At 38.2% G+C, this 20966-nt stretch overlaps 2 protein-coding genes across 3 annotated transcripts; both read left to right on the top strand.

The window, feature by feature from the left end:
* Nucleotides 1-3400: 3400 nt before the first annotated feature.
* sfr1 (SWI5-dependent homologous recombination repair protein 1) lies at nucleotides 3401-11010 on the top strand. Of its 2 annotated transcripts, none has more exons than XM_053624930.1 (3): nucleotides 3401-3768; nucleotides 9946-10269; nucleotides 10362-11010. In XM_053624930.1, the coding sequence occupies exons 1-3, from the start codon at nucleotides 3697-3699 to the stop codon at nucleotides 10551-10553; spliced, it is 588 nt and encodes a 195-aa protein (XP_053480905.1). In that variant the 5' UTR covers nucleotides 3401-3696; the 3' UTR covers nucleotides 10554-11010. The 2 variants fall into 2 exon arrangements, with proteins under 2 accessions (XP_053480905.1, XP_053480906.1); XM_053624931.1 differs by having other exon boundaries at nucleotides 3716-3768; nucleotides 9444-10269.
* A 51-nt stretch (nucleotides 11011-11061) lies between these two features.
* Nucleotides 11062-16679, top strand: ubox5 (U-box domain containing 5). The gene is made up of 5 exons (XM_053624929.1): nucleotides 11062-12884; nucleotides 13112-13183; nucleotides 14705-15995; nucleotides 16074-16190; nucleotides 16328-16679. The coding sequence occupies exons 2-5, from the start codon at nucleotides 13130-13132 to the stop codon at nucleotides 16528-16530; spliced, it is 1665 nt and encodes a 554-aa protein (XP_053480904.1). The 5' UTR covers nucleotides 11062-12884; nucleotides 13112-13129; the 3' UTR covers nucleotides 16531-16679.
* The last annotated feature ends 4287 nt before the right edge of the window (nucleotides 16680-20966 follow it).

The following is a 20966-nucleotide window of genomic DNA, read 5'->3' on the forward strand; positions in this document are numbered from 1 at the left end:
TGTAAACATGTTCATACATCAAGGCACTCTGTGTGAATATTTTGAAAAGATGATAGTTATTTATTCTAATTGTGAACCAATGAAGCAATTCAACATTGCTGTTCTTTCTTACACATGAGGCACTTCAGCCTACCATTTCTTCTAGGACACAAAACAACCGTATCCAAACCCAAGCTCCTTTTAATGTTGTTGTTGTTGTTGTTGTTATAAATGTAATTATGGTATTGTTTAGAGCGAAATGATATGTTTTATACCCATTTTTATTGTTTGTATTTATGTTAGTGTAATGGCTTGATGACAGGCATACCCAAACATAAGTCAAAAATAAAGACAAGTAAATTAGCACTGACGAATGTTTATTGATGCTGAAGTGGCACTGAAATCACAGACTCTATTAGCCTAATGTTAAATTCTTGTTTTGATCATAAAATAGCCATTATCTAAAATATGTCAGATGTATGAAGCCCCATTTGTGCTGCTATAAAATCAAATATAATAAATAAATATATAATAAATATATAATAAATAAAAATATATACAATTCCCTCCTAAAGTATTGCAACAGCAAGGCCAATTCTATTGTTTTTGCTATACATTTGGGTTTGAGATCAAAAGATGAATATAAGACAACAGATCAGAATTTCAGTTTTCATTTCCTCATATTTACATCTAGGTGTGTTAAACAACTTAGAACATGGCACCTTTTGTTTGAACCCACCCATTTTTTCCAAGTGATCAAAAATATTGGAACCTGGAGTTCCAAAATAGGTGTGCCCTGCTAAATTGATTGTTTAAAGAATTAATAGCTCTGAATATCTACTCTTGATTTCAGCCGTGGGTTTCACCTTTAAAAAGGATAAACCAACATGAAAACCAGAGAGCTGTGTATGGGAGAATAGCAAGGCATTTTGAAGCTGGGAAAAGGTAGGAAATCTATCATACATGCTTTGGACATAGCCAATACAACAATTTGGAATGTCCTGAAAAAGAAAGAAGCCACTGGTGACCTAACAACCAGACATGGAACAGGTCGGCCAAGGAAACAACACCAGTTGATGACAGAAACATTATGAGAGTGGTGAACCCAACACACGCACACAGACACATATACTTTCCCCCAAACACAACAGCAGTTGATAACAGAAACATTGTGAGAGTGGTGAACACCCCCCCCCCCCCCGCCCGAAAACAATAGTTAGTGACATCACCAACAACCTCCACAGGGCAGGGGTGAAGGTCTAACAATCCACCATGCGAAGAAGGCTTCAAGTGCAGAAATATAGAGGCCATACCACAAGATGAAACCACTCATCAGCAATAAGAATCAGAAAGTCAGATTGGAATTTACAAAGAAATACAGAGATGAACCACAAAAGTTCTGGAACCAAGATTAACCTCTACCAAAGTGATGGAAAGGCCAAAGTGTGGAAAAAGAAAGGATCTGCTCATGAGCCAAAACATATAAGCTCATCTGTGAAACATTCTGGAGGTAGTGTCGTGGCTTTGTGCCCCAGCCCAACACCCCCCCCCCCCCCATCAAACAACAATTAAAAGAAGCTGCAGTGGAAAAGCATCACAAAAGAAGAATGCAGCAGTCTGGTGATGTCAGTGACTTGTCACCGACTTGATGCAGTTACTGCAAGCAAGGGATATGTAACCAAATATTAAGTGTAATTTACTTTAAGTTTCTTTAAGACTATCTGTCCAAAAACTTTTGCTCACCAAAACATAGGGTGGTCTGCCACCAAAGGTGCCATGTTCCATGTTGTTTAACACATCTACATGTAAATATCAGGAAATGAAGTTTCATTCATCTTTTGATCTCAAACCCAAATGTCTTCAGTGCCTGTATAGGTAATTAATGCCTCATATTAGTTACGTATGTCAGTGTTTCTATGAACCTCAGATAACTAGTAGAAACATTGAGTCACCTGGAGACCATCTTGTGCGCTTACTTACTGAGGCCGCTCATCAAAAAATTTAGTGACATATGATGCCAATTCACGTTAGCAGCAGTTCTGAATGACAAGGAAACCTTGTGGTTATCTGGGGTTCATGAAACCACATTTACATACAAAACGCATGTTCAATTTCACCCCTTCTAACCACCAGTGGTGGTGAGAATCGTCATCATGAGGGAGAACACTAACCAGAAAGTTGCAAACAGATGACCGGCACATTCACATCACTTGAAAGGGTGATGTTAGTAACCTTGTAGAACCTGGACACGGTGTATTGTGAGGTCCAGCTAGCAGCAGTCTTCCTGGAGCAAAATGTATCTAAATAATGCCCATGAGGAAGAGACACTGATTGTAGAGTAGATATTACTGGTGTTTAGCCAATATATATGCCATGGGTGCTGTCCACCACCCAGTGATCCAGCCTCTGCTTAGGCAAGGGAGCCCCTCATGTCTTTCTTCCATGACAAATGACATAACAGACACTGTCCAGTCTAAATAGTACCATAGGTTGTGTCCCAGGCAGAACAAGCAACGCTTTGCACCCTCGAGCCATCTCACCACCAACACACGCAAAGCAAGCTAATCGACATGCACTTCTCCCAATTTTTTGATCGGTAGCAAAATGGCAGATTTCAGAGACATCCATTACAGTTCTGTATCTTTCATACCTCATAGAGAAGGGTCTTAAAGTCCCTGTGAAGTGCCTTGAAATGCATAGCATTACTCAGTGTGTTGACATAATTTTCACTGAAGCAGGAAGTCAGGGGGGACATATTGAGTGGCTCCTCCCCCTTTTAAATAATCAGCAGTGGCCAGGAAACCTATAAACTGTTGTGGGTGGGACACTTCAGAGAGCATTTGACTGGACAGAAAATATGAGAAGCTGAAGTGCAGAATGATGTCATCAAAATTGTTGATCTGTATTGGTGGTAGTAAGAGAATGTAAATTTTTTAATAATAAATAAATATACAAATTTACATTGTTGTAAATCTTCTAAATGTGAATTTTGTCATTGCTTTGGAGCACACTAGCTTATAGATAAACTTATGGCTAAAATATTCATACTAAAATCCACAAAACTGCCATTTTGATTTCATGAGGACTTTAAGAGACTATAACACAAGATACTATGCCAGGCGTCTCGTTCCCTTTCAGAATAGTCCGAAGAAGTTTATGTACCACAGAGAGACGCCATTCATGATACTGCGGTATCATTAACCCTGCCATACACACCTTTGGCAGGGTTAATGTCTATTATTGCTGTCTAGCAGTCTTTTGAGAAAGTTAGTATTTGGGGAATTCAACGATAGGTTCACACCCTTACGGAACTTCTACCTAATATCAAATAAAATGAATGAATAAAGAATAATATAATACATACCCTGCTACAAAAACAAGGTTTAGGAAATTAAATAGGCCATATACCAATCAGCCTGGTTCTAGTTAGCGCTTTAGTGGTTTTAGTCAGTCCTACATTTCCCATGAGCCTCTATTCGGAAACGTCATTTTCCTTCGTCGGCCTGAAGCTAACCTAGGAATTAGGAAAACAGAAAAGACTGATAATTTTGTAAAGTACGTGTATAGTAATAGTTTCTTGTCTTTTGTCAGTTAGCCTAGATCTCAAAGCAGCTATTACAGTTAATAAAGTTTAGTGAGTTACTTCGGTGCTTTGTATATAGTCTAGTGCAGCTTTAATTAGCCAGAAAGTCTACTGAAAGAAGCAAGCAGTCGTCTATGGATAAAACACCTCTGAGAAATACATTAGAGAATGAAACGCCCGAGCCAAGTGGGTCCAGGGTGGGCAAGGTAAGATAGCTAAGTTTACTTTATGCAAAAGTAATCATAATTCCCCAAAAACATGGCCGTAAAATGCATAACAGAAATACATTTATGCGTCTTATTTCATTCACGCTTTCAAAAACTCTTCACGTGTTTGTCTGTACAACCCGAAGCTACAAAAACGAAGTTTGGTACAATTTAATTAATTAGTTATTAAGTAAATAAATAAAATAAGTTCTCTGTCCAAAACGTACGGAAACCCTAAGCGGCCATGCATTATTATTATTTTTTTTTCTCGTGACCTCGACATAACAAAAGTTGTTTTCTTGTGATCTCGACTTAATTTTCCTGTGTACTGGACATCCATCATCCCTAAGTCAGTGGGGTTTTTGAATGTTGTTTATTTATTTATTTATTTTTGTTAAATGCACGAAATAAGGTCTGTGGTTACCAGCGCTCAAGATATGTTCACGTTTTATACTACGACATAGAATACATCAGCTTTTACGTGTCTTGAGAAAGACCGGTTGCTAACAAGTAGTTAACTGGGACTACAGATGTTGTCGGGGACATTAAACGTGATCAAGCCGAACATGAAAACTCATCTAGTATATTGTGTTTATACTCGCGTTCTTGCAACTCAAACTTCCCAACTTGTAGATTTATCAAGTTATAGTATTTTACAATTGTATTGTTTGTTTGTTTGTTTGTTTTTTTAAAATAAAATTCTAAAGAGTTGTCGGAAGTGTAGCGGTGGTTGACGTTGAAGTCATGCGACCGTGGTGTAGTTCGTTTACAGTCTAACATTTGCTTTTTACTTCTGGCGAGTGTATAGGCTTCAAAATTCATAAAAGTTCTGTTCATTTGTGATTGTCTTAATGAACGAAACATGTAGTAATCATAAACTTTGGTTGGTAATAGAGTTTATTTCCTGCAATGATCCAAAAGCCAATGGAAAAATCCTATTGGCTTTTTGTCGAGGGAACCAGGGTGATGCTAATTTCCGGGGTGATGGCCGCTTAGGGCTTCTGTAAAAACGCACTACAACTACCAAAACTACACATGTTTCAAAACTTCATTACATCAAAAGTCCTCTATCCAAAATTCAAACAATTGACTTTTGCTTTGTTTATATTGTACATGTACCGCTTTAACTCGGTCTAATTTGTCCATGGTAATCAAATCCACATCTTATCTCTTCTTATACTACACACTGGGGGAAATCTGTGCATGTCTGGTTCAGTGCTCCCAATCTTCAGTTGATATATGCAGGAGTCTATCATTCAGGTTTATTTAAAGCCACTCCGTAAAATTTCAGTCAGGTCCTGAAAAGTCGGGGTTAATCCAGAGGACCCCTGCATCACTAAGAGTCACAGGTTAGTCAGCTCTGAGTATGTTGACTCTAACTGAAGCACTTCACGCTGAACATAAAAAGGGATCATTAATGAACCCCCAGATAAACAGATGTATAATGGACACAGCTAAACAAATTATTTATCACAAATGGAGCTTAAAATAGCAAGGTATGAATGTGTAGACAATACACATATAATGTATTTAAGATATTTTATATTTTCTGAGGGGGAAAAAACAAAACAAGAGCAGTTGCTGTAGTTAAGATATGTCAAACAAGTCAATATCCAAGTTTATAAAGCTGTATAAGACCTGATTTATTTACTCAGTGATTACTAGAATATAACACTAGAAGGTGTTATATTTTGCCTCAATTCAACACTTTTAATATTGAGCCGTCTGCATTCCCAATGTAAAATTTAGGTGAATTCAGTGATTGTAAAAGGAGTTAAAAACAATAGATAATGATATGACGTTTTTGTGAATACATTATTTCTTGTACTTACCTCATTTTCTTACCTGTAACCAAATCTTTCATCTGGGAAAAATCTAACCACCATTCTTGCACAGTGACTTGCTGTTAGGGCTGTGCGATTGTGGCCAAAATGATAATCATGATTATTTTTGAACAATATTGAGATCACAATTATTTATCACGATTATTCATTGATTTTATGGACAACATATTTTTATTGCACTTTCACATTTAAATAAACAGACCACTGCTTTCAGCTCCATGTTGTGTTACATTCCTGCTAATGTACAAATCTTTGCATCAAATTAGACTGATCCTTAAAGTGCATCATCTCATTGAAGCAAAATATAAATAAAATTGTACCCAAATTATAGGATGAGTAAAAATAAAAATGCCATCAACCAAATGAAAATATGCAATCAAATATAACAATATGCAACCAAGTGAAAACAATTCAGGCCTATGCAGAAAAGACAGGATCACCCAATAGAGTGATGCAGGGATGACGTCATTTTGTACTGGAACCCGGAAGTTAGCATCACACCGGTTCCCTCGACAAAAACCCAATAGGATTTTCCCATAGGCTTTTGGAATATTGCAAAAAATAAGCTCTGTTATCAACAAAAGTTTACAATACTAACAGGTTTCGTCCATCAAGATAATTTTCACAAATGAACACAACTTTTATGAAGTTTGAAACCTAAATACAATCACCAGAAATAAAAAGCTAACTGTATACTATTAACGAACTACACCACGGTCACTCGACTTCAACATCATCATCTCCAAGCTTCTGACAACTTTTCCAAACTTGATTTAAAAACATTTTTCATAATACAGATTTACTCTGTGGATGAATCTTTATCCACGTTTTTTGGGGGAGTTGTGCAAAGCATATTGGAACCAGTTTATCTGCAAAGTTTTTTCCTGTTCGGCGTGATGATGTTTAATGTCCCCAACAACGTCTGTAGCCCCATTTAGCAACATGTTAGTGTCACGATTTCCCCTCGCGCAAGTGCTGGAGCATGAAGCGAAGCTCGCAGTGCGAACGCTAAAATGCTAACTCGTTTCCAGATTTTGGCATTACAAAATTACGTTATCCCTGCGCCTCTCTATGGTGACTGGCTGTAAGTTTAGGAAGCGCTTGATATGCAGCGGAGGACGAACTTTAAACGTCAGTATCGCAGTCGATCATGTTCATGTAATCGTGGGCAGTCAAAATCGTAATCGAGATTGATATTCGATTAATTGTGCAGCTCTACTTGCTGCGTCAAGCGTCTTCAGTTTTCCAGACAGTACTGGATCTTCAAAAGGTATCGGGTTATATGGTCAGATGAAACCAGAATAGAGCTTTTTGGCAATAAACACCAGAGGTGGTTTTGGCACACACAGAAGCTAGCCATATGGAAAAGTACCTCATGCCCATGGTTAAATATGGTGGTAGCTCTTTAATGTTTTCGGGCTGTTTTTCTGCCAGAGGACCTGGACATTTTGTTAGGATACATGGCATCATGGACTCTATCAAATATCAACAGATATTAAATGAAAACCTGACTGCTTCTGCCAGAAAGCTTAAAATGGGTCGTGGTTGGATCTTCCAGCAGGACAATGATACAAAACATACATCAAAATCAACACAAAAATGGTTTACTGACCACAAAATCAAGGTCCTGTCATGGCCATCCCAGTCCCCTGACTTGAAACCCATAGAAAACCTGTAGGCTGAGCTGAAGAGGAGAGTCCACCAGCGTGGACATCGATATTTGTTGGATCTGGAGAGATTCTCTATGGAGGAACAGTCTCAGATCCCTTGCCATGTATTCTCTAACCTCATCAGGCATTATAGAAGACTCAGAGCTGTTATCTTGGCAAAGGGAGGTAGCACAAAGAATTGACAAAGGGTGCCAATAATTGTTGCACACCTATATTTAACAAAGATATATACATTTTTTGATAAACCTGTGTTATGTTTACAATTGTTTGATATCCATGAGAGCAGATTATTTTTGTGAATTTTTTTAACGGAAGGTTAAACAATAAAGACAATTTTCACAGCCATCTTTGCTCTAATTTACCAAGGGTGCCAGTATTAGTGAGGGCACTGTATAAAGGCCTAAGTAGCAAAACATTTTTAGAAATAAGGATATTTAATCCTATATTTAGTCCTAAGAATAAGAGCAGTGTACAAAAATTCTGTACTCTTTAAAGGGAGAGTATTTCCGAGTGCTTCAGAGACACAGACCACTGAAATTTTGTTATTTCTGTGTATACGAACTAAATGGATTAAAACACACATAACGTGTTCCTTCTAGCTGGAGATATTTGATTACAAATTAAATTTGTGTTATCAGTTTTGTGATAACCTGAAACACGCTCTGCATTATCAATCAGTTGCAGTACAGAGCACAGAAGAGTAAGGGTGTACATATTTTCTGTCTCAATGCTGCCATCTTTTGCTGAGTTTGAAATACCTCAGAAGCACTCCTATGTACTGGCCAGTTTCAGAGAGCTCTTAAGGCTAAAGATTTTTTTGTAGGAGAATTTACTGATTTTCTAAGAATCGTCTGGCACCCAAAAACATTTTTAACTTTGTATTTACTTTCTTTTCATCTGTTTTTATTTTTTTTTCTTCGATAGAAAAAGGACTGGTGAGTAAAGTGGGAAGAAATGTGACTCATTTGAATGGACTGCAGAGATTGTGAAATTTGAGTGTATAGTGTCAAAAAGTATTTGCAGTTTGTTCCACATAGTATAGAGTGCTGTGCTGACTGTGGGAGAAATAAATTTTTTTTTTAACTCTGTCCAGAAAAATGTTCAACAATTTTGGTTTTCTGTAGGGTATAAAATCAGTAGAGCTGCAACAACTAATCGATAATAATCGATTATGAAAATCGTTGTCAACGAATCTCATTATTGATTAGTTGGTCTGCGCGCAGCACATTTACTCATTACGTTACTTCTGTTCCGAAAACACGCTTTGGAGAGTAAATATTAAAGTTGTGTCCCAAATGATGTACTCTACACTTACACTATGCACCATGTACTACCATCTAGTGCAGTGTTTCTCAACCGGTGGTCCGCGGACCCCTAGTGGTCAGTGGTGTAATTCAAGGGGGTCTGTAGGAAAGTTTAAAAAATGTTTAAATAATATATATATATAATTTTTTTAAGTGTATCAAAACATATTCAGATGAGATATTTTAAAATTAATCAGTTTGGTTATTTGCAAATATCACGTTAGCTGAGCTGACGATCATTCATTGATGGATTTATTTTCAACTTATTTACAAATGAAATGATAATTTACAAAAAAAAAGTGGTAGACAAGTTCAAGTGTTGCAATGATGGATATAATAAACAAAGGATAATTCAGAGAAGCAAATTAAATGTCACACCAACAATAAAATGTAAAAAATAAAATGTAAAAAATAAAATCTTGAAATGTTTTGATTCAATTTTAATGTTAAAAATTATTAAAATAAAGCAACATATATAGACATGACTGTTTAATATATAGCCTATAATTGTTGTGGAGTGAGGGGGTCCTTGTGGATTGTTCGAAATGTGCTAGGGGTCCAGAGCTCACAAAAGGTTGAGAACCACTGGTTTAGTGTATGAATTTTAGAAAGGTAGTATCGTCTCAAATGGAACACATTAGTTTTTTACTAACCTGAAAGTTTGCCCCCATCCAATTAATCGAAAAAATAATCGGCCAACTGATCGATTATGAAAATAATCGTTAGCTGCAGCTCTAAAAATCAGCATGAATTTGTTTTAGATAATGAAAGCATGTTTGTGCTCTCACATACGCTGATATATTTGTCACATATACATTACAGCACAGTGAAATTCTTTTTCTTTTTGCATTTCCCAGATTGTTAGGAAGCTGTTGCAGGATCAGCCATGATACAGTGCCCCAGGAGCAGATAGGAATAAGGGCCTTACTCAAGGGCCCAACAATGGCAGCTTAGCGGTGCTGGGCTTGAACTCCCAACTTTCTAATCAGTAACCCAGGCCCTTAACCATTGAGCCACTGCTGCCGTATATATATGTACATAGTGATATATACGATTTCATTGGAAACAAAGTATTTGTAATACTATTGTTTTAGTGCATTATTAATTTAAGGATTTCCCATTTCATGTGATGGGTTTCTTTTTCTACAATGAAATAAGTATGGGCGAAATGCTAAAATATATTTTTCTGTACCATAACTTTTTACCAGCATATATTAAAACCTGCTGTATTCTGAAATGAAAAGTAATTAATTAAAAATAATGGCTAATAATAGTGCCACAATTTTATAACCTTTACAGACTTTAAACGCGTATGGTTAACTTTATAATCCAATCAGTGTTTGTTGTTTTTGCTCCCAGCCAATGAGTGCTGCACTGAAGAACAGATTAAAAAGAGCAAGACGTTCTTTTACTTCCCCACTCGGTGTGGTTAAAAGACTTAAAATCGATGAGGATGAGTTACCACAAGCCTCAAACCAAGAGGTGACCCCGGGTGACGAGGATGGAATTGATGTCAACAGAAATGAGACTAGAAGAGAAGGCTCTCTGAAGAGCTCAGGGTCAGATTGCCCTCAGCACTCACAAAATGAGCTACTTCAGCTTCGAGAGAAATTAAAGAAAGAAGTCAAGGAGAAATCTGACACTTTACGAAGGCTTAAGATGGTCAAAATGTACAGAAAGAAGGTAGAGATGCTGACTAATAGCTCCGTGTTTAGAGTAATTACTGCTTGAGTTGATTTCATCACTAACAAAAACTATTTTTCTCACATTATTAGAATGACCTGACACAGCTGCATGGACTGATAGATAAATGGAGACAATGTGCTCAAGCAGTGTTGTATGAACTGCAGACAGAGTTGCCTACAGATGGCCAGAAGGCCAGTCTCTCACAGCTCATTGACCACTTTGGACTGGAGGATAGTATGCTTCATTTCAACAGGACAGCGGAGGAATTCACAGACAACTGATGTACAAATACAGTGTTTTTATGTTATTCATCATCAGCCTTCAGGTGTTTCAAACTGTCTCTTTAAAGTTTTTTAAATCCACCAAGTGGCAGTACTGAACCTTTATGTAACACTACAGGAAGTAAATGAAAATGGTCCCTGATTGTGCTTTTGTTCAAATGAAATACCTCTGTATATCTAAAATTACAAATGGAACTTACAGATGGTGTTGGATTTATTCGACTGTTTTGCACTTTGTGGCACATTTCTCTCTTTGTTTGCACATAACATGGATGCATTTTTTGTGCCTGTTCTATGTTTAGTTAAAATGTGATTGTAAATAAAGGTAAATAATATTCTTATTTAAGGTACTGTCTTAGTGATGTACTGTTTTTTAGTTTTGATAGTCTTCACTAGTGTTGTCTGGTTCTTAACCTCCTCTACATATTATTGATCGTAACCTTTTCATTGCAATGCACAGTTTTCAGTTCCCCTTTACCTCATTTATCAGTAGAAAGCAACCATCACTGATCCAATATTATTTGGCTGGTGGATGTTTCTCAGTGCAACAGAGACACTGGCACGGTTGTATGTGTGGTGCTGGAGAAAATTCCCTCTCCATTTCCATTCCATTTCGGTCTACTCCATCTTCACGGTGTCAAGTAAATATAAATAGGGCCAGTATGTATAAAGTTTAAACTTTCCATCACCAAAATACTAACTGAGGGAACATCTTTTGGAAGTATGGTGTTCATCCCTCGAGTACAGTTCCCAAGTACATTCTCTGCCTTAGTACATTGATCCATATCTGCCAGCTTTACAGTTTACCTAATACTAAGGGGAAGTGCATACACTCAAATCTGTGCTCTGGTTTAAAGAAGAAGTAGATTTAAGCAGTCTTTCAGAAGGATTGTGAAATAGTTAGGAAAGGGAAATAGGCATGAGAAGTGGACATAATTCAGATGAAGCTTAGTTTCTCTGTATTGCTGGACAAGAAAAAAAAAAAGATGAAGTGACCAGTGCAGTGTGTGTGTGTGTGTGTGTGTGTGTGTGTGTGTGTGTGTGTGTGTGTGTGTGTGTGTGTGTGTGTGTGCTGCAGATTCAACATGACCCTGGCCAGGATATAGTTACTGAAGATAAGTGAATAAATGGCAAAAAGTGGGGGAAGCAAAGATCAGCTATAAGGTTTTTTTGTTTGTTTTTGGGTTTTTTTAAGAAGTAGAGACACTGATGAAGATTCAGGATGGAGACAGTGACGGGATATCAAGAATGAGATTTTGGCATAGAGGACTCATCACAGTACAGGCCAAAATGGAAATGAACAGCGTGAGCAATAATGTAATGCATCACTGCCCTAAATACAATGCAGAAAGGAAGTAATTCATTTCAAAATTTGAATAGCTCAACATGATCTCAGAGATAATTTACAGAGAAGGTCAGGGGAAAGAGTGCAATCTATACTCCTGTATCTTAAGGCAAGACACTACAGTACAGATAGAAACAAAAGATTTTTGGATAAATTACTTCAATATAACGCCTTGTGTATGCACATAGTAAAATGTAACAGAGAATTGTTTATTTCTCTGTTTTGTCTACTCTCGACCACCATGTTAATATTAAACAAGGCTTTAAGCTCCAGTCACTCGCTTCAATCACATTGTTATATATCCCTGATGCTACATGTAGGAATTTCAGCAATGAAATAGCAACGATTGATTGTGATATCTGTTGTTTAAAAAAAACCTCTATTTATGTGTAATGACTTTTAATAGGATTTTACTACTTTCATTCCCCTTTTATTCTCTTGAGTGATGCTGCAGTACAGTAGTTGTTTTTAAGAAATATCTATGTATTCTCTCCATACCAGTAGATGGCGGTAAGGCACTACATTGTAGCTTGCGAACGCCATAAAACTCACGAAGAAGAAGAGGGTTTGTGTTTTTGTTCTTTATTGCAAATACTTTGCAAATCTTTACAGACTTTGTCAAATCATAATTGGTCTCGGGAGCATGTATATTCAAATGGGCATCATCGTGAAAAAGCCTGTTGTTATATCTTAACGTGCTAATGTGTGATGAACTGGCTGCTTGTGTAACAATGATGAAATGTCACCTGTGCACTGTATCTAGTTTGTTAGAAATTTGTCAGTCTGTATCCGCCTGTAAAATACAGCAAACAACCTAGAAATGAACACGGACATCAATTTCTAAAGATGGGTTATTAATTACAATAAAATAAGCCAATACAAGCTGGTCTGTAAACAATGTAGAGTCGTGGCATCCTCGTTATTGTTTCATTTCTCTCCTGAGCCACACATTTTGTGATAGAACTTACTTCCATTTCTCTATAAAGGTAATGTCCATTTCATAATGTTTGTATGATTTAATATGATTATTATCATTGTTATTGCTGTAAACATAGCAAAAATGTTTGTATGACAATGGACTGAGGAAGGAATTGCTGTTTTGTGCCATTTGTAATGTTGGTTAAAAGAATTGTTTGAAGTTTTACCTCAACCACACGTTATCATTTCTTGAATATTGTCAATAATAATAATAATAATTTCTTGAATATTGTAGCTCCTGGGTGGGGTAAGCATGGTGGTCAACCTCTGCCTGCCACACTTTAAAACCACTGCTCACTGCAATAAGGTAGGTCAAAGCTCCTCACACGAACATGCAGCATGAATACACAGATTTATATTCTGTTTCAGACAACATGCCCTTAAACTAGCCTGTAATCCATTCAACTAGTCATAGAATACTTTTTAATGGTTAATGTCACTTTATACCACAGCACTGTAGATTTTCTTGAATCTGATCATTCAGATGTGTTGATTCATTTTGTGTAACGACAGCTCTGACAGTAGGGCCAGCTGTCATTCAGATTATTACATTACAGTTACAGTAATATAGTGCTTTTCTAGACACTCGAGGCGCTTTACATAGCATCCACCTGGATGATACGACGGCAGCCATAGTGCACCAGAACACCCACCACACACCAGCTATTAGTGGAGAGGAGAGAGTGATGTACCCAATTCAGAGATGGGGATTATAAGGAGGCCATGATAGAGAAGGGCCAGTGGGGTAATTTCGCCAGGACACCCGGGTTATACTCCTACTCTTTACTGTAAGTGTCCTGGGATTTTTAATGACCACAGAGAGTCAGGACTTCGGTTTAACGTCTCATCCGAAAGACAGTGCTGTTCTTACAGTATAGTGTCCCTGTCTTTATATTGGGGCATTAGGACCCACACAGACCACAGGGTGAGTGCCACCTGCTGACCTCACTAATACCACTTCCAGCAGCAACCTTAGTTTTCCCCAGGAGGTCTCCCATCCAGGTACTGGCCAGGCTCAACCCTGCTTAGCTTCAGGTGAGAACTGTAGGGTGATATTGCTCTGGAATTTATACCATTTATGGAAGGAGGCTCAAGTGTCAGCACTTTGTAATTGTCTGTAGGTTTTTCACCACGGGAGAGACTTTCCTGTTTCTTGATGGCATGACAAGCTCTGTTTTTGTGTGTGTTCGTGTGTCTTTCTTTTTGAGTGAAAAGGAGCATGTAGAAAATGTGGTTAAATTAAATGCAACTATAAATGGTTCAGAATCATGACGTCTTGTTTGTTAATAAATTAAACAATTGTAATTGTTGACAAATTGCAAATTGTTGTGGTATAGGAGAAATATCGCCCCAGACATGCTGTTATAGTAAAATAAACTGCTTTGGGGTTGTAACAGGAACTATGATTTGCGCCTAGCTATATCACAGCTTACTGTGGGTGATTTTCTTGAAAAAGCATGCCTTGTGTAATATTTTGATGGCTGCTTGTACTTTACAATTATGTACAGTCATCATGTATATTTTGTCATCGCTGTAATATTTATATAGTATAATAAATATGTTGGGAATTTTTTAAGTGCACTCACAGTATTGTCATTTTCTTTAAGCACATGCATTCCAACTGTTGAGACTAGTCCTTGGATAAGGTCTAAAGTCAACTTTCATGTTAATTTTTTGCTTAATTTTTATGATTTGGAATGGGAAATAGTTAGGGTGTGTGGTTGATGTTGTCTTTGCAGATCGTATCGTGTTCTTTTTAACATGCATACATCAGAAGTCTGTTCTCAGAAATGTAGCCTGCCGTGTGCTCTTTCTTCTCTGTTTACAGCTATGTGCGGATGGCTGCGAAGTTTCAAATCTTCTGTCTGGGGACCCAGCAGCTTTGCGGCGAGGTTGCAGGCTAGAGTACTTCCTCCGTCCACCACTACATGTGACCCTGCACTTCCAAGTGAGGGTCGAGTTATACCGTGTGGATGTTGAACTTTTGCCCTGTGGTAGTGCCTCTAGGAGGCTTGAGATTCTTACCTGCTCTGAGGTAAACCCTGATAAAAGCTCAGGAAATGATAATGAGAGAGGACAGTTTAAGCTTGTGGGACGTTGTGAGCTGAAAGAGGAAGTGCTCACATGTTTTAAGCATCCAAATTTTAAACTCCGAGCTCCCTTTCCTGAGTGCCCACCCGACCCTCCAGCCCATGCAAAGCAGCAGGAGCTCTGGAGCCGGGGAGCTCAGTCACTAAGCTCAGTGGCCCAACTTCGTATCACTGTCCCCTATGCTGGGGCTTCTTCGGTACTGGGAATCAAATCCTTGGCAGTATGGGGTGTTCCTGCTCACTGCTGTTCTCTTTCAGAACTGGAACAATTTCAGAAGGCCCATTTTGACAACATGCAACCAAAGCTTTCTAGTTTTTCGATTCTTTCACCAGTTCCTACCTCAGACAGATCTCATGGGCCAGACAATGCTTCCTCAGAAACAGCTATACCTGAGGAGTTTCTGGACCCTCTGACTCGGGAGCTTATGGTTCTGCCCATGATCTTGCCCAGCGGGATGGTTGTGGACAATAGCACCTTGGAGGAGTACCAAAAACAGGAAGCTGTTTGGGGACGGATGCCTAATGATCCCTTCACTGGTGTTCCTTTTACGAAAGACTCGAAACCACTTCCTAACCCTCTCCTTAAGTGTCGCATTGATAGCCTGCTGTTACAGACTGGCCACACAGGAATCAAAAGCAAGAACAGTCTACTGAGCAAACCTCAACCATCCAGACTTATCTGTGCATCAGTGTCTCAAACTGACTTACTTGGTGTTCAGAGCTTGCGAGCTGAGACGCAGACTCAGCAGGTTTACTCAGTGAGAACTGAGCGCACAGAGATGCTACAAAAACACACTATCAATGAGGAAAAAAATCATAGTAGACTAAATAAGAGTCATTCCAGAAGTTCTGAAGATATTCAAGGGCTTTTACTGGGCACTTCTGCTGGAACCTGCAGTATTAGAAAGGAGACCTTCAGACAGTCAAATAAAAGGAAACCTCAGTCAAGCTTTTCTTCAACTAGTAAACATTTGTTGTCTCCCTTGATGAAAATGCCAAGAACAGATGCAAGCATCACCCTCCCCACAGGTTAGGAATACACAATTATAATTCCTCAGTTAAACTATAATGTATACTATCTTCTTTATCCCATCTGATTTCTTTCAGAAACAAACTCTCATGAAGAGCGTCTGTCTCAGAGTTTAGACCAGGCATTGAGTTCTGCTCTGCATGGTTTACCAACATATACCTCACAAAGCAACCCGGAGCCAGACACTACAGGAGGTAGGAGTCAAAGACAGAGATACAGCATAGGACCACAGGGAAATTAACTTCTTTCAGGTGTTGGGAATTATGACGTTCTTTGTGTAAGAGGCATTACATTGAGAAAATTAATTTAATGGTTTCTGTTTCCTCTCCAGGTCAGGGCAGATGTGGGTCATGTTCTTGTTCCTTGACTATTTACTCTCCAAGCCCTGTGGCTTACTCTCTTCCCTGTGGGCACCTGCTGTGCCGTCAATGTCTGCAGCGTGAACACACTCCGAGGTCACAGAGACTGCCAATTATCTGTCCTACATGTCAAGCACATGCCTTATCCAGCACAATCATGAGGGTGCACCATTAAACATCATTTACTGCTGATTATAAAACTCTGTGGTATTATGTCTGTCAAGTGAGTTCTCACGGACATAATATGCTACTCCCAACAGTCACAAGAGTTGTTATTGAAAGTGATTTTTTTTGTTATGGTCTATAATAAATTTTCTAGAAAGATGAAGGTACCTGGGTTTTTTTTGTTGTTGTTTTTTTATGATTGTTGATCATGAAGTCTCAGAGCGTTTATAAATGTGAAGTTAACATTCTTTTAGAGTGCATGTTTGCTGTGTGGCATTAATCAGTGTAACAGGAAAAAAAACTAGAGACATAATGAGAACCAAGGCTCAGGGACCTGACAGTCAAGTGAATGCTGCAGGCAATTACAACCCCAATTCCGAAAAAGTTGGGACAGTATGGAAAATGGGAATAAAACAAAGAGGAGTGACTTGTATTTAAACAAAAAATGTATAAAGACAAGGTATTTGATGTTTTACCTAATCAACAGCATTTTTTTTTTTTTTTGAAGATAAACGTTTATTTTGAAATTGATGCATTCAACATGTCCCAAAAAAATTGCGACAGGGGCCATTTAGGGCTAATAGTGATGTGACAAGTTGAAATTAGAAGGTGATGTGAAACAGGTGAGGTAAACATCTAATCATACTATGATCATACCTCCAAAAAAGGCCTAGTCCTTCAAGAGCAAGGACAGGTCAAGGCTCGCCAATCTGTTAACAGATGTGTCAGCGAACTATCCAACACTTTGAGAACAACATTCCCAAAATGAAAAAAGACAAAATGAGTAGGATTTTGGGCATTTCACCTTCTACAGTGCACAATATAATTAAAAGTTTCAAGGAATCTGGTCAAATCTTGATGCATAAAGGGAAAGACTGAAAACCACTTCTGAAAGCACATGATCTCCGATCCCTCAGACGTCATTGTCTTAAAAACCATCATGAGTCTGTAATGGATATCTCGACATGGGCTCAGGAATACTTTGGTAAACCTTTCTCAGTCAACACCATTCACCGCTGCAGCCACAGATGCAAGTTAAGGCTTTACTATGAAAAGCAGAAGACATACATCAACACTGTCCAGAAGCGCCGTCCACTTCTCTGGTCTCGGTCTCATCTGAGATGGACAGTATCACAGTGGTTCAAATAGTTTTTGGACAAAACAGCCGTTGTGTTCTCCAGGCTAAAGAGGAAAAGGACCATCCACGCTATTATCAGCGTCGGGTCCAAAAGCCAGTGTCTGTCATGGTATGGGGGTGTGTCAGTGCCCGTGGCATGGGTAACTTGCACATCTGTGAGGGCACCATTATGTAGAAAGATATGCACACATTTTGGAGCAACATATGCTGCTATCCAGAGCAGGACAACGCCAAACCACATTCTGCCCAGATTACAAGCGCATGGTTGTGTAAGCAGAGAGTGCACCTGCAGTCCTGACCTGTTTCTGATTGAGAATGTTTGGTGCATTATGAAGTGCAAAATAAAGCAACGACGGCCCTGTACACTTGCGCAGCTGAAGAAATGCATAATGGATGAGTGGGGGGAAATTCTGCTTGCTAAACTTAAACAACTGGTGTCTTCAGTGCCCAAACGCTCAATAAGTGTAATTAAAAGAAAAGGTGATGTGACACAGTAGTAAACAGTCGACTGTCAAAACTTTTTGGAGTGTATTACAGTCATCAGATTTGAAATGAGTGTATAATTTCAAAAAGAAACTAAATTCACAAAGTAAAAAATGTGTTAATAATGTGTTTTAAATATAGTACAGGGTGAATTGAATTTTCAAATGACTTTTTTTCAAATTTCTTTTTCTTTTTTTGTGCCTTTTCCATACTGTCCCAAGTTTTTCAGAATTATGGTTGTACACCACAAGCTTGCTTCTTTTTACACAAACACCAGGGACACACCAAACAATATTCTAATGCGTAACATTAAACCCACATCTGCACGAATCACTATAGAAACTGTTATTAGAAACTGTTATTACTTTGAGCACAGTGAATAATATATTACAATAATACTTATAATATTATATACTTATAAGTATAAATATATACTTGTAATACTAGAGATTGGTGTCACATGCATCTTGCATCTATCAAAATTTCCAGCTGCTCCTTTTGTTACTCTAAGCAGCCTGGTAACTTTCCAGATGAATCATCTACTTGTCTTGTCATGAGCTTTAAGGGACATTCTGATCTTGGCAGCATCTGATATTCATAATGGCATAATGTCACGTAGTCCATTCGAAACCTTAATATTCTTTAATAACCCTCTCCTGATACTTGACACTATTCAACATTTAGACTCTGAGAGATTTTTTTTTTTTTAAGTTTCCTAAGGAGTATATGGCTATCCCAATGTGATGCAACTTTTAAAACCTCTAAGAAAACCTGAATCTTTAGTTGTGGGTAAATAGAATTGCTTTCCAGGATAGCAAATATATGTTAACTGCAGGGCTGCCGGAGCAACAGGGGCAGTCAGTCAATAACAGACAGGTCTGACTTGGTTGAAAGACCCAATAAAATTGCCAGTTCAGCTAGGGGGTGGGACATTTCTCCTAAAGGAGATCTCCAGGGATCTCCTATGATCTCCAGTTATATAAGCTGCCTGAGGAGTAAAATGCAAAAGAAGCATGTGGAGTGAAAACATACTACTATGATATTAAAAGGTGTGTTGTGCCCTTTTATTGTTTTATAATCAGACCCTGGTTCCACATAGTGCTAAAAGCAAAATATATAGGTAGTCTGTATGTTTTCAGACAAAAAGTGTTTATTTTCAATTACTTATTTGTTTTTTTCCCTTCAGTGATTTGAATAGCAAGGTAACACCATCCATCCATCCATCCATTTTCTGTACCGCTTATCCTTACTGGGTTGCAGGGAACCTGGAGCCTATTCTATGGGGTATGGGGCACGAGGCAGGGGACGGGGCCCAGACACACTGGACAGAGTGCCAATCGATGGATTGGAGTGGACGGAGTGCCAATCGACACACATTCACATACCCATTCATACACTACGGATACACTGGACTGCCAATCCAGTGGACTGGGGGAGCAAACAGTGGACTGAGTGCCAGTTTGGACTGGGGGAGCAAACCGGAGTACCCGGAGGAACCCCCTGAAGCACGGGGAGAACGTGTAAACTCCGCACACACAGGGCCGTGCCGGGAATTAAACCCTCAACCCTGGAGGTGTGAGGCAAATGTGCTAACCACTAAGCCACCGTGCCCAGCAAGGCATCAATGTCCATTGTTAAACACTCTATATAAATTGCATTGAAATGAATTAACAATTGGCCACTCAGAACATACTGAAAACTTTACATCAATTTCTAGAATCTTCCAAACTGTTTATAGAGACTGTCCGCTTGGTATATGACAATTTTTGAGCCACTGGAATTCTGACATAGTGACTTAAAGCTGAAATAATCGATTGTTTTAAAATGACCTCATACAGTATGTGAACCAAGTAGACACCCTAATCGACTTATGAAAAGAAATGTAAGGTAACATCAAATGTGCAGAGTTGTGAAAAACTGAGATTGAATATCTTTTGCCTGGGTGTATGTAACGTTTACTCTCAACTGTATAAGCAATTTTAAAGTAGCATTATTCTAGAAATTGTTTCAGAACCAAAACAGTTCAAGTGTAAATACTCTTCATTCAGCATTGCTGATATCATGATCATATAATAACCTTTTCAGACTTCTTTTTCCTTTTATACATTAATTATCATTTTTATTGTTTATAAACATGAGGAGAAACATTAAGAGAAGAAATCTACCTCCTGAAAAAATGAAGTCCTACATCCTCTGTGTATGAACAGATTTCTTTGTATTTATGTAAATATAATTGCCAGTGGAGGTTAGACAATGTTGATCATAATTCAAATTTTGTCAGATAAGATTGTAAAACCTAGATATGTTGAAAATTATATCCTCATGTTCAAATAAATACAAAATAAGAAGATAACCAGAGTTCATTTAAAATAAACTTCCAAATATATTTTGCATCAGATATCCTTCTTTTTCTGTGACACCTGCATGTCAATGAATTATTTGAAAATATTATCCCAAATTGTTACTTTATTCTGTTTTTGGATGCAGAACATTTCTGTTTTCTTCCTAACCATATGTTGTGCATATGAATCAAATTTGTCAGATTTGAAAGTTTGACCTTCGTTTCCAACCTCCCACCCCAAGTTTCTCCCTAATGTTAACTGCTCCGCTGCTATAAAACATTTACATTTATTCATTTAGGAGACACTTTTATCCAAAGCGACTTTCAAATGAGGAAATACAAACAAAGTGATATATCAAGCAGAGAACAATACCAGCAGTGCTATCAGAAGATTTTTTATTTAGTGCTAGAGGAGCAACGTGCACAGCGTAAAGGTGTAAGTAGAAGTTAGGGGTTAGTTAAGTGTTCAGGGAAGGGTTGGGTC

This window comes from Ictalurus furcatus, chromosome 5, assembly GCF_023375685.1.
Source record: "Ictalurus furcatus strain D&B chromosome 5, Billie_1.0, whole genome shotgun sequence".
Lineage (NCBI taxonomy): Eukaryota > Metazoa > Chordata > Actinopteri > Siluriformes > Ictaluridae > Ictalurus > Ictalurus furcatus.